Source organism: Medicago truncatula, chromosome 3 (genome assembly GCF_003473485.1).
Source record: "Medicago truncatula cultivar Jemalong A17 chromosome 3, MtrunA17r5.0-ANR, whole genome shotgun sequence".
Classification (NCBI taxonomy): Eukaryota; Viridiplantae; Streptophyta; class Magnoliopsida; order Fabales; family Fabaceae; genus Medicago; species Medicago truncatula.
In genome coordinates this window covers 11,107,865-11,134,103 of record NC_053044.1, presented here as the reverse complement: position 1 = coordinate 11,134,103, position 26,239 = coordinate 11,107,865, and the positions used below count along the sequence as shown (strand labels likewise).

Here is a 26,239-nt window from a genome sequence, read left to right as displayed (position 1 = left end):
ATACAAATGATAAGAAAATACAAACTGAAAATTGGTTAATTAAATCCAATCTTGTGGCAATCAACAGCAACCATGCATTTGAATCCTCTAAAACAAGTTTACAAGAAGAATCATGATGACAACATGCCTCACTTTTGTCTTCAATTCATCAATTGAACGGATTTTTATCCACTTATTAGGCCTCTCCTGCAAAGACCAAATACACATTTTTTTCTTTGATTAGATCCAAAGCTTGATTCTCAAACAATCTGGCAATATTTAGAGCCTATAATCAATAAGTTGATTCTTAGTCATATTAATCAATCAACTTTGTATTTTGTTCCATTTATATATTGATGCTTCATGTCCCATAAACAAAGAAATCAGTGGACCTCTTATTTTTAATTTACATCAATAAACATAGGAAGAGGTCCTGGATGGAGTAGTTCATGTTATGAGTTTGGACACCGAAAAAGTATTATATAGAAATCTTTCCCTTAGAAAATTAACCACTAACAATATGTCTAAAGAAAAAAAACATGTGTAGCAGAGATTGATTATTTGCTTTGTGTTGAAAATGATATGAAAAATCTTAAGATATGTCTTTAGATTGTGAACACAAATGAATGCATACAGAATACTATAAATTAATTTGGAATAGTGAGGTAAAAGAAAATCATACCTGAAACGGGAACACAACTTGTCTTCATATTGTAACTTGCTTGTTTATTATTATGACAGGGATGTGAGAAATTTTGGACCAATTTTCCTTCCTTTTATACCTTTCTTCTAACAATGGGCAAAACTCGATAGTGAGTAGTTTAAGAGAGGAAGGGAGGCTGTCTTCTGGTAATGACTCAAGTCTTACACAACTCGAAAATTGAAGTGACTTCAGCGAGGAAGGGAGGCAATTTTCTGGCAATGACTCAAGCTCCAAGCAATTAAGAAAGTGAAGATTTTTGAGAGAGGAGAGGTGTCGAAGTCCATTTCCTTCAAATGACTTTATTTCAGAGAGATGACCAATAGATAGAGACACAAGGGAGATGGGAAGCAATGACTCGTTCAGCACGGTGTTAACTATATCATCAACCGTTCCAACTGTCAATCTTGAGATATACCGATTCATCAAGGTGTTAACTATATTATCACCCATTTGTATTCTCAACTGTGAAAGATACTCTGTCACGAAAACGTTAAATATACCATCATCGCTTCCAATTCTCAATCTTGAAAGAGCGGTCAGGCCTTGGAGACCCCATTCTGTTACAGGCGGCGTTGCTCTTTGGAAAGATATCACAATTGATTGTAATTTGGGAGGTAGACAAATTCCTTCACAAAATAACAACTCGGGACAATCTAGAGTCAATTGTTCAAGAGCAGTGAGCGTGTCCATCCGAAGCTTGACTTTAAGCAATCCAATTGAATCATGGGATTTGATTTTAAGTGATCGGAGGCTTGATGACCGACGTGGAGGACTTTCTGAAATAAAAACCGAATCCATACTCCTACAAAAACAAATGTAAAGTATTCGGAGTGCAGGGAAACCATCAAGTTGGAAGGATGTAAGTGCATCACAGCTACTCCATAAAATAAGACTCTCAAGCGATGTGTATCTGCTCCACGTTTCAGGAGGCATGAATGCTAACTTCTCACAATTATCAATACAAAGTGACTGCAATGAAGTGGGTAGACCATTCTTCGGAAATGTAGTGAGGGGAAGACCATAGAGCTCCGAGTGTAGAAGACAAGTGCTTCTCATAATCATTTTAGGAACAAATAAGAACATATTACAATTTTCAGTATCTACAGTTTGCAGCAGACTTTGAGAGTCGCTCACAAGCAACGACGATTGAGTTCTTTCAGAATACCCTTCAGAATCTAAATCTTCTTTGATTTTTTTTTTATTATTGATGATAGCCAATGCAAAGTATGTGGTGTTTCCAATAGACGAGCACAACCTTCTATTTGAATTTCTTCTATGGAAGATAGGTGGCTAGGAAAATGTCCCCTAAATTCTGGACAATTATATAACTCAAGAGTTTTAAGACATGGAAAAGCAAAGCTGTTTCCTTCAAAAGGGAGCCATTCATTCCAATTTGGCATGATTTGAAATCTTATACGCTCAAGGGACGGAAATGGTTGGAAGGAAGAATTTGAACCTTCTCCTTCTTGGACACAATAGAACTCTGAGCCAATTCTCTCCAATATCTTCATATCATATATTTTTAGGTCCTTTAGAGAAGGTAGCTGCCCTAGCGGTGGAAGTGTCATGCAATATTCACAATTATCGATGCGAAGAGACACCATGTTATAAAACAAAGAGTTTCCGACCCAATTTGGAAAACTTGTCCCGCCATACAAGCCAATATGAAGGCTCTTCAGAGTTATTGGTGGTTGCAACATATCTAGAACAACTTTCACTTTTCGCGAGTCTTCACTTTCTTTTCCCCACAACAGACCTAACTCCTCAATTTGCTCTGTCTTCCAGGTTGGCATCTTTTGCATCCATGGCATCAACGACATTATGCAGTTTCTTGATAGTAAGTTTTCCCTGTAAGTGTGGGAATTTCTCAAGTTCTTTGATACTTAACCCTACTTGATGCTTTCCCCACTACAAAAACTGTCAAAGTTTGGAGGTTTTCTAGCCCACCAATTTCCAAGGAAAACTCCTGCATATTTTTTGAACTTATATCAAGGTGACATAAATTGATTAAATTTCCCATATGTACTGGTAATTCAGTGAGATTCCTACAGCTTGATAAAATCAAAGTCTGCAAATTATAAAGGTTACATGATGTATCAGGCAAGCTTTTGATTTCAGTGAAAGTGAGTGTTGGAACAAAATGTGTTTTACAATAAATCTTAATGAGTTTTGATGATAACAAGGTATTAAAAATTTTCAATTGGTTATTGCTAATATTTGTTCAAGTGTACAGGACCATAGACAAAGTTGATCAATTTAATAGGTCTTGGAAGAACAAAAGAGAGCAAAGATATCAACAAGAAGAGAAGCCTAAAACATCTGAAGAAAACTGCGTGTGAAGTTATGGAGTGCTCCTGAAGACAAAGTGCCTCTGAAGTGATGACGTCATCAGAAGCAAAGTTCATCAGAAGCTGTGTATCACCAGAAGCTACAGCTCATCAGAAGATGCAACCTAAAGTTTCAAATAGCTGGTTATTGGATTCAACCTCGTCTAGGAAAGCGAAAGACTAAAGGAAAGTGCCAACGTTCGTTTGAAAAGCATTGGGTGCTTGTCCTTCATTGAGAGTTGACAAAGTACGAAGTGTACAACCACTACCTCCACGACTCTGCTTGTGTCTACGCTACAAGACAAGAAAACAGCTCTGCCTGCAGAAATGTTCCTTCAAGATAGGAATGGATTTGAACGTGATCCTTCATAGGACAACATCCAAATCAGGCAAAAGATCATTGGTATTTGATCAAGGTTTCTCAATGACTCTTTTGACGTGCTTAAAGATCTCAACGTCTCTCTACACATCTCTGTATAAAGGAGTGAAGACTTGAAGATCAGAAGAGACAATACAACAAGTTAAAAGCGCCCAAACTCTGCCAAATTTGTTTCACTCAAAAGCACTTTGAATTTCTGTGTTAATTTGATATATCTTAGAAATTCTTAAGTCTAGAGAGTCTTTCAATTGCATTGTATTGTGAACACCACTGATTGTATATCAAGTGTTCAAACTCAAACAATTTTCTTTGTAATTCTGTTTGAATAGAAGTCTCTTGCTTTAGTGCTTGAGCAAAGGAAGTCTCTTGCCTGCGTGCTTGAGCATTTATGAAGTCTCATACTAGGTGTAGTATTGAGCAGTTGTAATCTGTGTGATTATTTCTTAGTGGAAATCTCCTTGGAAGTTCAAGGGGGACTGGACTACTTCCGGTTTGTGGAAGGAACCAGGATAATTGCTTGTGTCTCTCTTTCTTCTTTCTCTACTCTGTTTTTATTCCGCTGCGTATCCAATTCTGAACTTCTCATCAGAAGCTTTCTTAAACAGCTTCTGAAGTGATTTCAGAAGAAGATTTTAGAAGAGAAAAAGAAAACACAATTCAACCCCCCCCCCCCCCCCCCCCCCCTTCTTGTGTTTTTCTCACCTTCAGAGAGATCTAGATACCGCAACTACACCAAATTGCCAATTTAATCAGGTAGCTTGGTGATATTTGTATACTTTGACAGCGATAACACACGCAACCTTTTGAGTGTTGGTAGCAAATCATCAACTACCTTGGTGGATAAGTAATTTTGTTCTCTCCATAAGCAAATGGGCATGAAGCTTCACAAGCATTTAAAATTGTTGAAACTTTTAAACTTCATGAAAATGTCATACACTTCTTGGGTATATGACAAATGGAGGACATTTTTAGAGACATTACCACATTCAAGCCTGTAACAACTTTTTCCAGATACGATTGTAGCTAAATCGTTGACAAGGTCATGCATGAAAAACTTTTTTCCACGACCAACATGATTTGATTGCTGAATTAAGGATCTGGACAACAATTCAGCAAAGCAGTCATCACCTACTTCCTCTGCCATTTTTCCCTCTTGAGAACAATCGAGGAAGCCTTCTGCCATCCACAACAAAACCAATGTCTTCTTATCAAGTGGGAAATCCTTTGGAAAAATTGAACAATATGCAAAACATCTTTTCAAATGAGAGGGAAGATATTGATAACTCAAATGCAAAGCAGGAAGAATATTATCATTTGATAAGTTCCATACGTTGCTGTTCAAAATTGAAGTCCACTCTGTTATGTCTACCTTTGAACGTAGAAGTCCTCCTATTGTTTTAGCAGCTATTGGCAATCCTCCATACTTTCTTGCAATCTTTCTGCCTATTTCTTCAAGGGTTGTGTTTGTACTATTGTGAAACTCATCACTTCCCAATGCATGCTTTGAGAGTAAAGACCAACAATCTTCATTTGATAAAAGTTTTAGTTTATGTATAGGAAATGTGCGTGCCACCTCAGCAACTTTTCGTTGGTGGGTTGTTATAATCACCATACTTCCAGGTTTTCCATCAATGAGTGGACTTACTAGCTCATCCCAATCATTGTAATTGTCATTCCATAGATCATCCAACACAAACAAAAATCTCTTCTCCCTTGAGATTTTCTTTAACTGAACTCGAAGGATATCAAGATTATTGCTTTCCCAGACCTTTGAAGCAGAAGATGATGTATTTCTAACAACAGATTCAATGAGAGACTTGGTTACTCTCACAACATCGAAATCCTCTGATACATAAACCCAGGCCTTGAGATCAAAATGGTGTTCAACCTTTTCATCATTGTAAACAAGTTGTGCAAGGGTTGTTTTACCGACACCTCCCATACCCAAGATTGCAACAACACCTAAATTATTATTTCTACTGGTGCCACAGTCTGATACCAACATATTGATGAGTCATCTTTATCATCATTCCTACCCACAATGACAGATTCATTTACCACTGAACTTGAAGGGGTTCTACGAGAAAATCTATCACTTACAGTTCTCTGCAAGCCAATGATATCTTTTATCTGGACAAAAGTTTGCAACCTTTTAATCATTTTCTCCATCTTGGAATTGATCTTTATAGATGACGAATGCAAGTCCTGCAACTGATTAACTGGCATGTTTTCCACCTTGCACCGCAGAGCATCGTAGCTGATTAAGTCAAGCAAATCTTCAGCATCAAATATTGCATCTTTCAAGTCATGAAGCCATTGTTTGACAGGAAGGTCAGTGAACTGTTTCTGCTCTGCATCAACCAGCACAGCTTGAAGAGCAAACAATGTTGTTTTCAATTCTGCCAGCGGTGAGTAATTGAACCTGGTGTTTCTGATGAAACCACGAAACTCTGATGAGCTTAGCTTGTCTGCTATGGTTTGAGTAGTTGCTGAGAGACATGCACCTGCGACCAAAGCTGCAGCCATATCTGATTGGTAAAGTAAAGCAGCAAAGGAAAAAAGTTGTAAATGATATTGCAAGTAAGTTGCAAAGAAAGTTAAGAGCTATGAACATTCAAGAATAGTAGTGATTGCAATTAAGGAGGAAAGACTTGCATGAGAATGAATGGATAATAGTACTGTTTTTGGATGGCTGGCAGTGCAGATAGTAAACGTAGACTCAAGAAGACTTGTTTGTTAGGTAAGAAACAAAGTTATATTTCATATTTTTGCTAAAATAAATTAAAAATGGGCAACAACAAGCAAACTTCTCAGCAGGTAAAACTCCTAGAAGCTGGCTGGTCAAATGATTTGAAATTGATGGATAAATAATTTAATGAAGTGCTTATAACAAAAGCGGTTATTGTATACGTGCTTATGTAAGCTATTTCTATAACAAAATAAAAAATAAATTCATATACTTTTAAAAAAATAAAGTCAAATTAATTTTATATAAACTATAAGTTGTGTTCATAGGCTATTTAGAGAGTTTGTGAAAATAACCTAAAAAATTTTGTAAACATGTCATAAATTGATTTCATAAGCTCTCCTAAAGAGTCTGATAAGCGCTTACGCGAATAGATAAACCCAAATAAAGCAATCTAAACTTGCCATAAATTAGCTTATACTATGCTCAAAATGCCTAAATTTGATTCTAGTATTCTATCAAAATACATCAAAACTACGATTTGTAGTGTTTTTACAAACTCTAACCTAATTAATTGCTTGCACCTTGTCAGAAACCATCTCTTGCAGATAGGAGAAAGCTTGAGTGTAGCAATGCGTAGATGCTCTCATTTTTTTTTAAAAATAAAAAAAAATCTGAATCATAGATTAAATCTAAAGGTATTTGTTTTCTGCCTCACTTATGAAAGACTTAATCGAACCCTCACTCTAAAATTCAAAGACATTTATGGGAATACACATTTACACATTGCATTCACAACGCTTGAAGTAGAAAGGAAGTAGTGAGCAACAATGCATGCTAAGTATTGCATGTGTGTAAAGTGTGAAAAGGAAAACATATTGTCACGATTCAATTTTAGGTCATGACCGGCGCATCGGCTAACCCTAACTCATCATACATTTACCCAAGCAAGATTAATACATTATAACACATACACCTTTATAAAATGCATAACTATCAAAATTTAGTAGCTTATCATCCATTTTCATAACATTTGAAATGTCAACTAAATATCAACGAGAGGTGTATAAAAGATATGTCATCAATTGTACAACTCAAAAGAGAAGAATAACTCCTATTCATATAATTGCATCATACTGAAATAATAAAATAATGAACACGGTTAAAGATAAATAACTACCACAAGGATGAAATTCTGCATAGATCAGGAGAGCCTTTCTCTTCAGTGTGAATCACTAAGGATGATAGTTTGCATAGATATGTGAATTCCAGGAGAACCTAATTAACAAAGTGGAAGAAAAAGTAAGAATTTTGCGAGTTTTAATCCAAAATGAATTTTAAACTAAATGTATCATCCTTTGAAAACTCTCATTCATAATTAATTCCCTTAAGGATAACACTTTTCAATAAAATCTTTAGCATGATCCAATCATAAGTCATACACAAAGTTCTACAAACACATCTACAATTGAAAGTAATAGAAATAAATCACATTATTCGTTTATCTCATTCCACAATGTGCACATATACCACACTATCTCTTTGTTTACGAATGATACCATCTCAAGTTACTACAAGCACTAAATTTATAGGCTACATTAATTCTTCGTTGAAACAAGTAGTTATGATCTTAAATTACTATGAGTATTTAACTCACATGTTGTATTATCTCTCCGTTGCAGATAACAATGTTCCATCATAAAACTAACAATATCGATTAAAACGTTCAAAACAAGGAATATGATACCAAACGACATATTCAGTCACAATTATAATTGCATTTTATTTCAAAGATTTCGCAATTTCAAACCAATACTAACTAACAATAATTATATATTCAGGGTAGAAAACTAAACATAATTGTTGAGGCAAGAAAACCAGTTAAAATTAACAGGGTCCATAGCAAATAAACCATTAAAAATTTCAAAGATAATCTAGAAAGAATATTATTAAAAATGGCTACTATGTAAATTAACCACTCACAACTATATCAACTTTGTCCATAGCAATGTTTTTCAAAATGACCTCCGAAACAATTTCCACGGAATCTAAACATCATCCAATAGTTTTAGCTATTAGAGAATTATTTAAGACCATACTAAACATTTGGTTAAAGAATTAGAGAAAATTCTCAATTTTCTAGATTTAGAATTTTAAAGGGCCCATGGAATCTATGAAAATTGAATGGCCGAATTGAGCAAGATCTTACATGAAAGGTGGGGCATCACTAGGGTGTTTCGAATGTATACAAACATTTAGAAAACTGCTCTTCACACATTAAGGTTGGCTGAAGCACACCAGTACTTTACGAAATTACCCCATCACCCTATCGGCAGTTAACTGTCGAACTCCCATCACTCCATCGGCATTTAAGTGCCGAAGTCACCATTCAGAGCCACTTGATCCTAATGTTTCTGTTAAAAAGAGTGAAACTTCAATGGTTGTTAAACCAAAACACCATTTCTCTTCTTCAAGACTTCTTTGTTTATTTTATTTTTCAATTTTCGTTTCTCTTCAAACTCACCATTTCCTCTTGTTCCTACTAAACTCACCATTTTTTCTTATTCTCCATCACTTCATGTTGACAACTCACAAAATTTGAAGTTTGTTTGAGCTTTTCTTGAATTAAAACTTGCATCCAAAACCCCTGTTATTGATTCACACAATTTATTTGACAATTCGGAGTGCTCATATGGGGCTTCTCTAAATTGATCAAAACCATAAAAGTTTCGAGTCTAATTTCTTGTCCATGAAATAATCAAATTCTAAATTGATATGGGACTTCTTCAAATCATATCACCATGGACAAAACCTGCGAAAAATTGTTGTGATGCGTTTCTGAATGGTGACTTTGGCACTTAAGTGCCGATGGAGTGATGGAAGTTCGGCAGTTAACTGCCACCGCCGAGAGAAACTGGCGGTAATTAACTGCCGATGGGGTGATGGAGGTAATTTCGTAAAGTACTCGTGTGTTTCAACCAACTTTAATGTGTGAACATCAGTTTTCAAACATTTATATGAAAAGGTGACTTATCTTCTTGCAGTAAATCGATGTAGATTGGATACACAAGTAGGAGTAGATCTTTTCTAGGTTGCATGTGAATTGCATATTACATGATGACTCCTTTGTGGTGGCTTATTGTTATGATTGTTAGGTGTATTTAATATGCTTTACTCCATTCAATTATACTAGTCGGTCGATCTTTGCGATGCGCACGGGTCTTATAGTTTTATATTTGTTAAAATAAATAAATATTTTATAAAAAATATACGAATATTAAAGATATTATATTTATAATCGGAAGAAATAAACATCATCTAAATTTTAAAAATTAAATGATTGAATATGTTTTTGGTTTGTATAAATATACCAACTTTTCATTTTAGTTTCTCGAAAAATTTTCTTCAACTTTTAGTCCCTAAAATTTTTTCCATCTTCAATTTTGGTCCCCATTTTAAAGTGCTCATATATAAAATTTTGCAGAAAAATTCATAATATTATAAGAATCTATCAAAAAAAAAAAAAAAAGATTTTATAACAAAACATGAATTTAATATGAATTTTTATATATTTGACAGTTAAAAATTCATATTTAATTTATGTTTTGTTAAAAAATTCTAATTTTTTTGGGAAATATTTTTACAATATTCTAGACATTTCTTCACAATTTCATTACGAAAAAAAAATACTAAAATTAACTTTAAAATAGGGACCAAAAGTAGTGATTGAAAATTTTAGAGGGACTATAAAAAGAAAAGTTGGTATATTTATAGGGACAAAAAACATATTTAACCAAAATTAAAACATGAGCCAATATTACTTATAATTGTTCCATAACAACAATTATATAAACAATCATTTTCATATGCATATCTTAAAATTTACTATAATATATAATAACACATAAGTTCTGGGCGTCGCACAATCCTCTGTGACAACTTGCACAATCCTTTGTGAGCATGGATAATAAGATATCAACACTTGAATATCATATAAAAGATGAACATAAGGAGATTTTGATTGACTTAAAGTTGCTCATAAGTATCTATTGCTTATGCGCCAGACAAGATACACTCGTTGATAGTCTAATGTTTTATGTTGTATAGAAAAAACATTTTGCTGATTCAAATTTATGAATAGGAACATAAAATGAAATATACGATGTCCATGAGATACAAGTTTGAATTTGTAACCGTATTCTAAATTATATTCCATATGACACAGTTGTGCAATGACGATTAGTACCACGGTTATACTCAATTTCAAAAAAATTAAATAAAGATGTGTTACACAATTTGTTTAAAGATGTGAAGGAAGAACTAGACCGTTTAACCTTTGAAACCAAAAAGAAAATGTACCATTATTTTGGGGATAAGTTAAAAGATTAAGTTTTAAAACAAGTTGTGACAGAAACAAACTACTATTCCTAGTTTGCAAACCGCATAATCACAAGTCACAACAACTTAATTGGGAAAATATTTTCTCCAAAAAATAAACTTTCATTCATACACAACATAACCTTGGCAAAGGAAGACTTGCTTGACAATCATAAAAATATTTGTTATTTATCCTTTAATCATATCTTCCACCAGTAAGTATCTACCCTTTCTGATCATATCCATCAACCATGATCATTATTTAACAAAGGGGTTAATAGGTCTTTACTTCTGTAAGGTCATTTCCGATTTTCCTTCCTGTAATTTTTTTTTATTTACACCCTAATAGGCCAAACAAGAACCAATTTTAATTTTTTTTTTTAAGAAATTTTCGTTTTTGTTTAGTCTATTAGGGGGTAAATCGAAACAATTTTTTTTTACAGAGAGATAAATCAATTTTTTTTTTTACGGTGTGTAAAATCGAAAATTACTTATATTACAAACCCTGTTGTGCATAGTATTGAAAAATATTCAAAGGTGAAGTCAAATGATAAGAAAATACATAATTAATACTAGCTAAGCAAATTCAATCTTGATGCAATCAATGGCAACCATGCATTTGGCTCCTCTAAAACAAGCTTACAAGAGGAATCATGAACTCAAAATCTTGTTTCACTTTTTTCTTCATTTCATCAAGTGAGCTGATTTTCATCCATTTATTATGCCTATTCTGAAAAGAAGACACAAAATATCAAATATTGAGTAACACCTCAATTAATATTATGTTAACTGGCAAACACCAACAGTTTCAACAGAATGATTCTGGAAGTGAATTTCTTGGCAAATAATATAATAGCAAGTGACTAGGGGCCTGTTTGGATTGATTTATTTATAAGTTTATGCAAATAAACAAGCTTTTACGATAATTTATAAGTTTTCACTAACAAAAGTTATATCTTCATAAAATGTTGTTTCATAAACTACATTGACAAGCTTATGAATAATACATATAAGCTTATTTATTTGCAAGCTATTTTATATAAACTTCAAAATAAGTCTATTCCAAATGGACCCTAGGTAGGAGTTTATTGATAAACAACCTTATAAAATACAGAAAACTGAAATTTCTTCACCTATATGTTTCAAGAAATTTGGTGAAAGGAGGGAAGTTAAGAAAATAATGATCAAAATTCCATTTAGAATCTCAAATCTCATACAGAGAATACACGTCTATAACAATATATGAACAATCCGCAAAAATAGAAAAAATATTGAACATTATAAAAAATCTTATTTTGACCTTAAATAAAAAATATTGTGGTATTTTTTCTTCTAATTTTACCCCTAATTTAATTATTTCTTCCAATTTTATTGTTCTTTGCCGATAAAAACGGAAAGACTGGAGTGTCCACGCTATACAAAAAGTTGAATTCTGAGATATCATTAAATCTCATACAGAGGATTGATTATTGGCTTTCTGGTAGGAACTGTGGAACATACCTGAAATGGGAACACAACTTGTCTATCATATTGTGACTTGGTAATTTATTGATATGACTGGGATGTGAGCAATTTTGGACCAATGTTCCTTCCTTTTATACCTTTCTTCTAACAATGGACATTCCCAAATGAGCAGTCTCTTCAGAGAGTCAGGGAGGCTGTCTTCTGGTAATGATTTAAGCTTTTCACATTTCCACAAATCAAGTAATTTCAGCGAGGAAGGGAGGCAGTTTTCTGGCAATGTCTCAAGTTGTTCACAATCCCAAAAACGGAGACGTTGGAGAGAGGAGAGGTGACGAAGCCCTTTTCCATCAAAGGACTTCATTTCAGAGAGATCCCTGATAGTTAGAGTCACAAGGGAGATGGGTAGCAATGACTCCTTCATCAAGGTGTTAAATATATCATCACCCTTTACAATACCCAAGTCGGAAAGTGCTGTCAAATATTGGAGACCCCATTCCGTAACCGGCGGTGCTGTTTTTTGGGTAGAAATCTTAATTGATTGCAATTTGGGAGGTAGACAAACTCCTTCACAAAATGACAACTCTACACAATCTAGAGTCAACCTTTCAAGAGCTGTGAGCATGTCCATCTTAAGCTTGACTTCAAATAATTCAATTGAATCAGGGGATATGATCTCAAGTGATTCGAGGCTCGACGACCGAGGTGAAGACCTTTCTGAAATATAAATGGAATCCAGACTCCTGCACTCACATATGGTAAGTGTTTGGAGCGCAGGGAAACCATCGAGTGGAAAGGATGTAAGTGTATCACAGCTACGATAGAACTTAAGACTCACAAGTGATGTGTAATTGATCCACGTTTCAGGAGGAAGGAAGGATAAATTCTCACAACATTGAATATTAAGTGATTGCAATGAAGTGGGTAGACCACTTGAGGGAAATGCAGTGAGAGAAGAAAGAGAATCGAGTCCCAAGTGTGTAAGACAAGTGCTTTTCAGAATCAATTTTGGCACAGCTAATAGCTTAACACACTTTTTAATCTCTACATCTTGCATCATACAAGGAGAATCACTCTCAAGCAATGACAATTGGGAACTTTCACCAAGCCCATTGATATTCATTTTTTTTATTGAAGACAACCAATGCAAAGTAGATGGTGTTTCCAATAGATGAACACAACCTTTTATTACAATTTCTTCTATGGAAGGAAGGTTGGTGGGCAAATGTCCCCTTAGTTCTGGACAATTACGTAACTTTATAGCCTTAAGTTGAGGAAAAGCAAATTTTATGCCTTCGAAGGGAATCCATTCATTCCAATTGAGCATGTTGTCGAACATTATACGCTCAAGGGATGGGAATGGTTGGAAGGAAGAATTAGATCCTTCTTCAATCTGGGCATAATAGAACTCCGGGCCAATTGTCTCCAACATCTCCATACCACATATTTCTAGGTCCTTGAGAGAAGGTAACTGCCCTAGGGATGGAAGTGTCACACAATTTTCACAATTACTGATACTGAGAGATACCATGTTATAAAACGAAGAACTTCCCAACCAACTCGGAAAACTTGTCCCACCATACAAACAAATATTCAGGCTCTTCAAATTTATTGGTGGTTGCAACATATCGAGCACAACTTTCACTTTTTGCGAGTCGTCACTTTGTTTTCCCCATATCAGCTCTAACTCCTCGATTGTCTCTATGCTTTTTAGGTTGGCATCGTGTGCCTCTCTGGCATCAACCACATTATCCAGGTTCTTGATGGTAAGTTTTCCTTGTAGGTTTGGGAATTTCCTGAGCTCTTTGATACTTAACCCTACATGTCTCTTACCCACTAAAAATAGTGCGAGAGTTTAAAGGTTTTCTAGTCTCCCAATTTCCACAGGCAACTCACTTATGTTAGTCCCAGTTATATCAAGGTGACGTAAACTAACTAAATTTCCAACATGTATTGGTAATTCAGTGAGAGCCGTACAGTTTGATAAATTCAAGGTCTGTAAATTGTAAAGGTTACATGTTGTATCAGGCAAGCTTTCGATGTAAGTGAAGGAGGTATCTAAATACCGCAATTGCACCAAATTGCCAATTGAATCTGGTAGCTTGGTGATGTTTCTATACCTTGACAGTGATAACACACGCAACCTGTTTTGTGATGGGAGCAGATCATCAACCACCTTTAAGGATAGGTAATTGTAAATGCCTTCCCTGGAGTATGTAGACAGAAAGGTTCGCAAGCATTTGAAATTGTATAATTTCTCAAACTTCATGAAAATGTCATAGTATTCTTGGTTATATGAGAAGTGACGAACCTTTTCAGGGATGTCACCACATTCAAGCCTGCAACAACTTTTTCCTGAGACGAATGTAGCTAAATCGTGGACAAGGTCATGCATGACACACTTTTTTTCATGAGCATCATTGCTTAATTGTTGAATTAATGATCTTGATAATAATTCAGCAAAACAATCATCACCAATTTCCTCCATCGCATTTTCATCTTGAGAATAATCAAGGAAACCTTCTGCCATCCACAACAAAACCAATTTTTTCCTCTCAAGTGGGTAATCCTTTGGAAAAATAGAACAATAGGCGAAACATCTTTTCAAATGAGAAGGAAGATATTGATAACTCAAATGCAAAGCAGGCAAAATTTTATCATTTCGTAAGTTCCATATGTTGCTGTTTAGAATTGAAGACCACTCCTTTTCAACTACCTTTGAACGCATAAGTCCTCCAAGTGTTTTGGCAGCTATTGGTAACCCACCACATTTTTTAGCAATCTTCCTGCCAATCTCTTCAAGATTTGGGTATTTACTGTGATCACTGTCCTTACTACCAAATGCATGTTTTGAGAGTAAAGACCAACAATCTTCATGAGATAGAGGTTCTAATTCCTGAATAGGAAATGTGTGTGCCACCTCTGCAACTTTTTGTTGGCGCGTTGTTATAATCACCGAACTCCCGGGTTTTCCATCATTGAGTGGACTTACTAGTTCAAGCCAATCATTGTAATCATCATTCCACAAATCATCTAACACAAACAAAAATCTTTTCTCCCTCGAGTTCTTTTTCAATTCAACTCGAAGGATATCAAGATTATCGCTTTCCCAAACCTTTGAGCCAGCTGATGTTGTATTTCTAACAATAGATTCAAGGATAGACTTGGTTGCTCTAATAACATCAAAATCCTCAGATACACAAACCCAGGCTTTGAAATCAAAATGTTGTTCAACTTTTGCATCATTGTAAACAAACTGTGCAAGGGTCGTTTTACCGACGCCTCCCATACCCACAATTGCAGCAACACCTAAATTATTATTTCTGCTTGTGCCAACATCTGATACCAACATATTGATGAGTCTATCTTTATCATCATTCCTACCCACCACGTCAGATTCATTTAGCACCGAACTTGAAAGGGTTCTAGAAGAAACTCCACCACTTACCGTTCTTTGCAAGCCAAGTGTATCTTTCTGTTGGACAAAAGTTTGCAGTCTTTTACACATCTTCTCCATCTTGGAATTGATCTTTATAATTGAAGGAAGCTTCTGCAGCTGATCAACTGGCGTTTTCTCCACCGTGGACCTCAGGACATGGTAGCTTATTAAATCTAGCAAATCTTCAGAATCAAAGATTGCATCTTTCAAGTCATCAAGCCATTGTTTGACAGGAAGATCATTGAACTGTTTCTGCTCTGCATCAACCAGCACAGCTTGAAGAGCAAACAGTGTTGTTTTCAACTCAGCCAGTTGTGAATAATTGAACTTTGTGTTTTTTATGAAACCACGAAACTCTGATGAGGTAAGCTTCTCTGCTATGGTTTGAATGGTAGCAGAGAGAAACGCACCTCCAACCAAAGCTGCAGCCATGTTTGCTTGGTAAAGTAAGTTAGCAAGGAAGAAAGTTTAAATGATGTTTTGAGAGAATTTTTTTGAAGATATGTGAATGGATACAGTAATGTTTTTGGATGGTAAAGGTAGACTCAGGAAGACTTATTTGTTGCGTAAGAAACAAAATTTGAAAGCTGGAAAGCATAGGTCATCAGTGATTACTGGACCCACATCCTTCAAAATAATTGATACAAAGAAAAAGGAAAAGTTGTGTACATTTTTACTTTAGCAATTGCTTTTGGAAAGAGATAGGAAAAGTCCTCTAATGAGTCATATATCACTATCATATTATCATTTTTCTAATCACTTATATTAGAGACTAGAGTGACATTGCTGAAAAATATAACATTGACTAAATGAAGGTATGAACGTAAATGATAAGAAAATATGACATTATTGCTATAACACCAATAATCCGCAAGTAACCGATGAAGCATGGACTCTGACATGGATATCTGACACGACACTAACACGGATACTTCAGTATCAAAAATATAGGACACCAACACCGCCACATAGATAAGCATATAACTTGAGCAAGTTATTTCATTAGAAAAAGTTCTAAAATAAGATATCGTAGTATTTGACCATTATTTATTCAACTCCTATCAAAAAGGTTAAAAATGTTATAATAAGCTATAATGTATATTACCCCCTAATTGATTAACATTTTTTAAAACATATGTAACTCTTGTATCTACGGTACATGGAAGTAAGAGAGAAAAAATATTTTAGATATTTGCATGAGTTGTCTGACACGACTCGTATGAGTATTATACAGGTGTCGGACACCGACCCTAGAAGTGTCGAATCAAAGAAAAAACAATTTTATTTAAGACACTGATTTTAGTTGTCCAACACGTATCGGACAAGTGTCATAGGAGTCTCGGACACCGCGATACGACTAGTCATAGAGGTGTTTATGCTTCACAGCAATAACAAATAATTGATGGGTAAATTAAAGCAGCAAAAGGAAAAAACTTGTAGATAAAATTGCATATTAGGATCAAAGAAACTTAACAGCTATGAAGATTCAATGATATAGTAGTAACGGCAATTAAGGAGTTTAGACTAAAGACGACTTAGCATGTGAATGAATAGTAAGAGTAATAATAATGCTTCTTCGTTTATGGACCATTATTATCAACGGTTGCTAACCTGTGCTTATGGACTCAAGTTAAAAAGATAAAAATAAAATTAAAACATAATTCTCTCTTAAAATATTGTAATTCAACTGACTATGTGGTTAATTCAATTCATGTTGAAAATTGTGGTTAATTTATGTAGTTGAATTAACGATAATTTTGATCGTGAATTGAATTAAGCATTTAAGTAAAAAAATGGATGTCCAAGTATGATTAATGTAATCGATGTTACATTAGATAATGGACCCAAACAAAGACTTGACCCAACCACCACAACACATGACGGTTGTTCAATAAACCCCTCAAATTGTTCACATTTATGAAAATGTTGACCGGGAGTTACTAACTACACTACAAGAATTCCTCTAATTACCAACGAATTCAAATTTTGGGCATCCTAAAAAAGACGAATGCGAGTTACAATCCGATCGGTGAGGGATCTTTGAGCAACCCAAGGGACCTATATCATCGTCAAATTTGGTGTCCAAGAATAATAATGTTGTGAATAGTTATTTGAGCAGGACCACTTCTTTCAATTATTTGCTGTTAATATCTTTAAATGATCATAATTGATAATTGAAAAAGTTAAAAATAATATGTTTTTCTTTTGACAAAAAGTTTAAAACAACATGTACGGATGTTCACATAAGAAAAGAAAAATGAAATCTGCAGTGGAAGGAAAACATTAATATTTTGATATGTAATTTGCTCTTGAAATTTCAGTTTTTGTTTCACGAATTTTGTTTAGGAAAACGCCTTTGTTGACGATTTTATGTGATATGAAATCTAATGAAACATACTAATTGCATATGATGATAACTGTTATGTGCATCTTTCTTATATTGATTTTTTTTAAAGAATCTTTCTTATATTGATAAAAGGGCATGCATTGTTGCCCAATAATTATATCATTTTGGAAGCTTTTTGAATTTAGGTATTGATTAGTGCTTGAATATACGTTTGATACTGATTACTTGTTTTTTTCTTAGACTGATCACTAGGGAAATCTTTTTTTTTAGATAGACGAATTGACAAAGTTATCATAAACTCACACACGCAAAGTGTAGGTATCGGATTTGAACCCCGACCATGACATCCGGCCTAACAATTTCGGCATTTTTGTCTGTTGAACTAGGACTTATGGGATGATTACTGAGATAAATATGTTTTTATTAGAGATATAATTTAGTTACAAATAGTATTAGTTCTATAGTAGTATATATAGTTGTAACCACCCCATTAGTAGGATACTTTCACTCATCTGTAATATTCCATTTTTCATAATACAAAGAGTTTATTAGTTTTCTCTCCTTCTTTCCATGGATGCCATGATTCCTAACAGTTTTGTAAGGTGAAACATTAATTAGTCCAAAAAATTAATGATATATGGTCAAATGAGTAGACCAAATAAAGTGTTATCAGTAAATGAATACAATCTACTACCAACAACAAAATTTTAGACCATGTGAGCTAAAGGTACAACCATTTATTTATACCTACTTTCGTTACCTAACTACTTTCATTTCTTTGTATAATGAACAAAAGATTACAACTGTAACATTTTTTACCATAAGATTGTTCACAATCACATGCATATGTGAATTGAGAATATTATTATCACGATTTCATTCTATTATTATGAAGGATATAAAAAAATGGAGATGATAAGAAAAGTGTAACAAGTGTAACAATATTACAACATAAATATAAAATTATACGCATAGAAGTAACAAAACTAATTTCTAGATTAACTATTAAAGATATTATGATAACTGATTGGAAAGAAAATGTGATATTCAGCCTGAATAGAAGGCTACAACAATCTCTCTAAAATAAAGAGAAAATAAGACAATCAAAATAATAGTATTTTACTAACTTATTTCATTTCTTTACCATCATCCTAAATTAAAAAGCAATAACTATAAGAATTTTGAAATTAGAAAAATAAGACAACAAGTAACTAAAAAGCAACTAATTTAATATTTTAAACTAAATGTAGAATCATGATAGTAGATAACCTTGTATATATTATGCATTGTCCTTACCAACTGAATGGTTAACATATACAAATGGTGAACCTTCACTTCGGTATCACACCAAGGGTACACATATCTGGTGGACAATGAGCATCATTAAAACATGTACGAATCTCTGTAATGAAAAAGGAGAAGAAAAGAGTGTAACTAAAATGGAATAATATATTTGTTACAAAAAAAAAAAGGTAATTTAAAAACTGGCTTACTTTCAGCATATGTTGCTACGTCAAGAATTAGAAACAGAAAGATAATCATAACATAAACAAACTTGAAAACTTCATCCATGTTTCCCTTATTTACATATAACAAATGGTTTTATAACTTTATAATTTATAAAGTTCATCTTCTCCTTACTTCAATTAAATTGTCTTTTTCGTAGAACAATTAAATTTCTTTTAGCACTTATGAAGTCATTATTAAATGTCTCTTAAGTGCATGAATGTGTTTTTTTTAGGGTTGCATCAATGTGTTTTGTTTTCCCCTTTAGAACACCATGAAATGAGGTTATATAAAAAACTTATCAATCATAAGGTATCTTTTTTTTTTAAATTAAAATCTCTATTATTTTATAACTTTTCATGATATGAAAGGGAAAATCACTAAAAAGAATAATATCGTTGAATAATACATTTATGCATTCATTGGTGTATTGTTTGATAAAACTTAACTACCAACGGTGTTGCAATAGTTGTGATTGAGTGTGTTGTTGGATCAAAGTTAACTACAAAATGTGGCACATTAGCTGTGATTGAAACTTGTGGCCCATAGGCTACAATTGTTGTAAATACCAGATTGTTCAAAATAGTGTAGCCTTTATTTTTTCAATGATAAAATAAAAGAAAATGATTTACCTTCTAACATTTTCTAAAGTATCGAGGTAGCATGTGATGAGAAAACTAGGAAAATAAAAGAGGTTAAATGAAAGAAACATAAAATCAAACAAAAGAAAAAGAAATTACAAAAATAAACAAAAGAAATTAGAGAAAAAATAAACAAAAGAAAAGAAACAAAGAGAAAATGAAATTAAAAAAGAAAAAGAATATTTGGTGCTAACTTACTAGATGTTGTAAGCGGTAGAGTTAAAACTTATTAGAAAAAGGTGTTAGCAAATATACTATCTTAAAAAAAAATTGATAACTTTTATCACTGCATCTATCATTTCTCTAAAACTATTCCTAGCATCGTTTTAATTTAATCATCTTAGTATCCGCATTATCATTCCAATAGTCAAATTGTTGTAAAGATTTTCATATATTTTAGAGGAAATCTATTGTCATCCCCTTTAGTTTTTTTTTTTTTTTTTTTTTTTTTGAAAAAATCCCCTCTAAATCCATATTGCTATCATCATATTACCGGCCAACAATGAGTCACCCTCCTTATTTTATTACTCATAATGAAATCTAAATCGTTTATCATTTTTGTGAGTACCATGAAGTATGGTGCCCAGGTACAAAAGATATGACTTGACTAATCTTCTAGTTAGTTGATAATTAAATTTGGCAAGTGCACCAAACCTAATTAAATTTGGCAAGTGGATCAAATCTTTTTCAAATAATAAAACATATGTATTGTCATTTCAACTAAGCAATTAGATGAACTTATTAAAATAGTAAATAAATAGTAATTAAAATGTGGGGCGTTTGCAATTTTGATTTTATTACACAAAGCAATTGAGTTGATTACAGAAAATAAAAAATTATTGAGGAAGTAAAGTGTAGATTTAACATAAAAGGAGAGGGGAAAATAATTCAAACTTCTCTTACAGGAGGGGAGTGAAATTTTTTCTAATATGTTCTGAATTGAAGGGGAGATGAGGGGAGTGTAATTCAAGCATCTTTAAGGGATTGGAGAGTGTAATTTACTCATTTTATATATTACTAGTAAAATATTCCTATTATTTAAACTTAGACACTAGTTTTCTTAAGTCTTTCCCTCATAAACCTCAATATTTTGGTTTTGCCCATAATAACCTTTCATTAGTTGCCTTCCCATCAATTTTGAGCCTACCTTCTCATCTGAGGCAGTTGAGAATGGTGGTCAATTTTGAGCCTACCCTTTTATGTGATATGAAATCTAATGAAACATACTGATTGCATATGATGATAACTGTTATGTGCATCTTTCTTATATTGATTTTTTTTAAAGAATCTTTCTTATATTGATAAAAGGGCATGCATTGTTGCCAAATAATTATATCATTTTGGAAGCTTGCTGAATTTAGGTATTGATTAGTGCTTGAATATACGTTTGATACTGATTACTTATTTTTTTCTTAGACTGATTACTGGGAAAATCTTTTTTTTAGATAGACGGGTTGATAAAGCCATCATAAATTCACACACGCAAAGTGGAGGTATCGGGTTCGAACCCTGACCACAACGTACAACCTAACGATTTCGGCATTTTTGTCAGTTGAACTAGGACTTATGAGATGATTACTGAGATAAAACTGGTTTTTATTAGAGATATAGTTTAGTTACAAGTAGTATTAGTTCTATAGTAATATATATAGTTGTAACCACCCCATTAGTGGGATACTTTCCCTCATTTGTAATATTCCATTTTCCATAATACAAAGAGTTTGTTAGTTTTCTCTCATTCTTTCCATAGATGCATGTTTCCTAACAGTTTTGTAAGGTGAAACATTAATTAGTCCAAGGAATTGATGATTATATGGTCAAATGAGTAGACCAAATAAAGTGTTGGTCAGTAAATGAATACAATCTACCAACAGCAAAATTTTAGACTATATGAGCTAAAGGTACAACCATTTATTTATACCTACTTTCGTTACCTAACTACTTTCATTTCTTCAAAAAATGGAGATGATAAGAAAAGTGTAACAATATTACAACATAAATATAAAATTATACGCATAGAAGTAACAAAACTAATTTCTAGCTTAACTATTAAAGATATTATGATAAGCAGTATGGTTGGAAAGAAAATGTGATATGTCAGCCTGAATAGAAGGCTACGACAATATCTCTAAAATAAAGAGAAACGAAGACAATCAAAATAGTAGTATTTTACTAACTTATTTCATTTCTTTACCATCATCTTTGATTACAAGGATTTTGAAATTAGAAAAATAAGATAACAAAGTAACTAAAAAGCAACTAATTGAATATTGTACACTAAATGCAGAATCATGATAGTACATAATCTTTTAGATAACTCAATGGTTAACATTTACAAATGGTGAACTTACACTTCGGTATCACACCAGGGGTACACATATCTGGTGGACAATGAGCATCATTAAAACATCTACGAATCTCTGTAATGAAAAAGGAGAAGAGAAGAGTGTAACTAACATGGAATAATATATGATATATTGGTTAAAAAAAAAAAAGGCAAATTAAAAAATGGCTTACTTTGAGCATTTGTTGCTACAATAATTTGAGAGAAAAAGATAATCATAACATAAACAAACTTGTAAACTTTGTCCATGTTTCCCTCATTTACATTTAACAAATAGTTTTATCACTTTGTAATTTATAAAGTTCATATTCTCCTTACTTTAATTAAATTGTTTTTTTCGTAGAACAATTAAATATCTTTTAGCACTTATGAAGTCATTATTAAATGTCTCTTAAGTGGATCAATGTGTTTTTTTTTACGGTTGCATCAATGTGTTTTGTTTGTCCCTTTAGAACACCAAGAATTGAGGTTATATAAAAAACTTATCAATCCTAAAATATCATTTTTTTAAAATTAAAATCTCTATTATTTTATAACTTTTCATGATATTAAAGGAAAAATCACTAAAAAAAGAATAATATCGTTGAATAATACATTTATGCATTCATTGGTGTATTGTTTGATAAAAGTTAACTACCAACGGTGTTGCAATAGTTGTGATTGAGTGTGTTGTTGGATCAAAGTTAACTACAAAATGTGGCACATTAGCTGTGATTGAATCTTGTGGCCCATATGCTACAATTGTTGTAAATACCAGATTGTTCAAAATAGTGTAGCCTTTATTTTTAGACTATTACTTTTTCCACCCTGCTGCCTTCTCGCGCCCCTTGCAAAATTTACTAAAATACTCCTGGTCCGGATTACATAATCCGGATTAGATTGTTAGTGATTTTCGGAAACAGACATCTGGACCAGATGTTATGTAATTTTCTGTGTCTTTCTTTGATGTCAAGGGTCTCTGTTGACCGTTATATGAACCCCAGACAAGCTGCAATGCATTGCAATTGCAGGGTTCCTATGAACGGTCAACAATGACCATGACACCATCGACACCTCCAAAAAACTAAAAAACATTTGAAGAAAATGTAAGAAAAGAGGTGAAGTGAAGAATGAAGGTATTTGTTGAAGATAGAAGCCTATTTATAGCCTAAAAGAAGTCCTAGGTCATTAATACAGTCAATGAAAACGTGTTAGTGGTTGTTGTAACCGTCCAAACCCACATTAATGGCTCTGAATCTTTCCGGATTTTACATTCCGGAATGTCCTTAGCCCTATAGGAAGTGACAACCTTTCCCTCGTTCAACACCATTATCGCATTAATCCGGAAAATATATTCAGGAAAACAGATGTGCTTTCCGGATTATATATTCTGGAATGCATCATTCATGTCCGGTGGTCTGCACCACACGTTTTTGTTGGTGGTAAAGTAAAAAAAAACGTGGTAAAATGCATTTTTTGACTGCATTTATGGCCTCCCAACCGTTTTTGACCCACCCCTCCCTATAAATAGCCTTTCAAACCCCACCATTTCTCACACCATCCTCTCCCACCCTCTCCTCCTCTTCTTCCTTCTACAACCATGGTTTTCCATCATTGGCCTTTCATAGATAAGGGCCTCGTTGAAAACTTTCAGGGTTTGTATGAACGGCCAATGAGGATGGAACCGCGTTGCAACGAAGCGCGGTTCATCTTAGGGTCATGTGGGTTAATCAAAGGACAATTGGTTTTATGAACTAACTCCATGGTCAGAAAGTTAGTTCAGAATGTTGCTCAGTGAGTTAATCATAATGTTCAAGCAGAGTTCAGAAGGTTGTCTTTACACAAGCCAAGAGTTTCAAGAACATTATCAAGAGCATTCAAGTCACACGTGACATGAATAAATGTCCAGAAAAGTACATTTTCATGGATCAATCAAGCAATGAAGACATTTACAAGGTTAATGTCAAAAAGGATATTCAATGTTCATTAAGACTATGAACATTCTGATGAAGAACACAACAACATTCTGATGGTGAAAATGTTCACCCAGATTTTCAAGTATAAGTTTGTGGAGCCCAGGACACATGGCATAACACCAATGGTCACCCTACAACGGCTATATGAGCTCAAAAACTCTATAAATAGAGATCAAAGGCTTAGCATTACTTGCACTATTGCAAAGCATACAAGAAAACATCTAAAACGTGTTTGAAGCTTTAGCATTTTTGAATTGATCATCATTGAGATTTTTATATCTTCTTGTAGTACTGTAAACCAATTCTTTCTATTATCTTGTTAAAGATAACTTCTTCATCCTTTTTCCTCTTGTTTGTTTTCAAACATTCAAACTTCATACAAATTGTAATCAAAGTCTCATCTAACTTTAGGCTTACTAAAGTGTTAATTTGAGCAAAGGTTGTAAAAGTCTAAGTGGGTAACTTAGTAAGAAGGTGCAGACCTGTTGAGGCTTAGAGAATACAGGGTTGTAATTGTTCAGGTGAACAAAGATTGTAAGGTTCAGGATTTGAGAGGTTATCTCAAGCATCATAGTGGAAACACTCACAAGATTGTGAGGAGTGGACTAGCCCACATTGGGTGAACCATTATAAATCTTTGTGTGTTCTTTCTCTCTTTCTTATACTCTTTAATTTCAGTATACACCACACACACAAACACATTTATTTTATCAAGCAATTTTTGCATAAGAACATTAGAACGTTCTGAAGTCATTTCATTAACTTAAACATTCCAAGTAAACAACTTGAGAATTAATTTTAAGTAATTTTTAAAGGGTCACAATTCAAGTCCCCCTTCCTTGTGACTATTTTATCTACGTCAAAGAGGGTTGAGAGAGAAATAACGTTGTGTGATGAGAAGAAGAAGATTGAAGTTAATTGAAGATTAAGGAAGCTAGAGTTCACCCTAAAGATCAATTTGAGAATTTCGCCATCATCTTCTCTCATTAAGGTAACATAGAATCCCCAACTTTAAACCTCTCTTTAGGTGTGTTTAGGGTTATGTTGATTCAGTGGCGCAACACTACTTGGGCTAAGGTGGGCCACGGCCGACCCCCAATATTTTTAATTATTTTTTATATGTGTAATTATAAATATACTACTAAATTTAAATACAAACTTTAAGCTGGTCCACCCAATTCTCTTCACCTCCGTGTATATGCTTTGTGATTTGTTTACTTTACTTTACTTCAAGAATAAATATACTCTTGGATGTCATTAAATGGTTGATATTTAATTTAGTAAGAAGGTGCAGACCTGTTGAGGCTTAGAGAATACAGGGTTGTAATTGTTCAGGTGAACAAAGATTGTAAGGTTCAGGATTTGAGAGGTTATCTCAAGCATCATAGTGGAAACACTCACAAGATTGTGAGGAGTGGACTAGCCCACATTGGGTGAACCATTATAAATCTTTGTGTGTTCTTTCTCTCTTTCTTATACTCTTTAATTTCAGTATACACCACACACACAAACACATTTATTTTATCAAGCAATTTTTGCATAAGAACATTAGAACGTTCTGAAGTCATTTCATTAACTTAAACATTCCAAGTAAACAACTTGAGAATTAATTTTAAGTAATTTTTAAAGGGTCACAATTCAAGTCCCCCTTCCTTGTGACTATTTTATCTACGTCAAAGAGGGTTGAGAGAGAAATAACGTTGTGTGATGAGAAGAAGAAGATTGAAGTTAATTGAAGATTAAGGAAGCTAGAGTTCACCCTAAAGATCAATTTGAGAATTTCGCCATCATCTTCTCTCATTAAGGTAACATAGAATCCCCAACTTTAAACCTCTCTTTAGGTGTGTTTAGGGTTATGTTGATTCAGTGGCGCAACACTACTTGGGCTAAGGTGGGCCACGGCCGACCCCCAATATTTTTAATTATTTTTTATATGTGTAATTATAAATATACTACTAAATTTAAATACAAACTTTAAGCTGGTCCACCCAATTCTCTTCACCTCCGTGTATATGCTTTGTGATTTGTTTACTTTACTTTACTTCAAGAATAAATATACTCTTGGATGTCATTAAATGGTTGATATTTAATTTAT

At 33.5% G+C, this 26,239-nt stretch overlaps 3 protein-coding genes across 15 annotated transcripts; all 3 read right to left on the bottom strand.

Moving 5' to 3' along the window:
* Positions 1-685: 685 nt before the first annotated feature.
* LOC112420075 (putative disease resistance protein At3g14460) lies at positions 686-1,744 on the bottom strand. The gene has a single exon (XM_024778694.1). The coding sequence runs from the start codon at positions 1,742-1,744 to the stop codon at positions 686-688; it is 1,059 nt and encodes a 352-aa protein (XP_024634462.1).
* Positions 1,745-4,100: 2,356 nt separating this feature from the next.
* On the bottom strand, positions 4,101-5,568 carry LOC11406839 (putative disease resistance RPP13-like protein 1). Its single transcript, XM_024777647.2, has one exon. The coding sequence runs from the start codon at positions 5,391-5,393 to the stop codon at positions 4,272-4,274; it is 1,122 nt and encodes a 373-aa protein (XP_024633415.1). The 5' UTR covers positions 5,394-5,568; the 3' UTR covers positions 4,101-4,271.
* A 5,356-nt stretch (positions 5,569-10,924) lies between these two features.
* On the bottom strand, positions 10,925-22,434 carry LOC11405256 (putative disease resistance RPP13-like protein 1). 13 transcript variants are annotated; one of them, XR_005645395.1, is made up of 5 exons: positions 22,363-22,431; positions 22,197-22,265; positions 19,192-21,606; positions 18,995-19,061; positions 11,124-11,181 (listed from the first exon to the last, which is right to left on the bottom strand). XR_005645395.1 is itself a non-coding variant. In XM_024779700.2 (2 exons), the coding sequence occupies exons 1-2, from the start codon at positions 15,781-15,783 to the stop codon at positions 11,080-11,082; spliced, it is 1,662 nt and encodes a 553-aa protein (XP_024635468.1). In that variant the 5' UTR covers positions 15,784-15,943; the 3' UTR covers positions 10,925-11,079. The 13 variants fall into 13 exon arrangements, 1 of the variants encoding a protein (XP_024635468.1); XR_005645392.1 differs by having other exon boundaries at positions 11,134-11,181; positions 18,968-19,061; XR_005645393.1 differs by lacking the exon at positions 11,124-11,181 and adding an exon at positions 18,103-18,284 and having other exon boundaries at positions 18,968-19,061.
* Between the last annotated feature and the right edge of the window lie 3,805 nt (positions 22,435-26,239).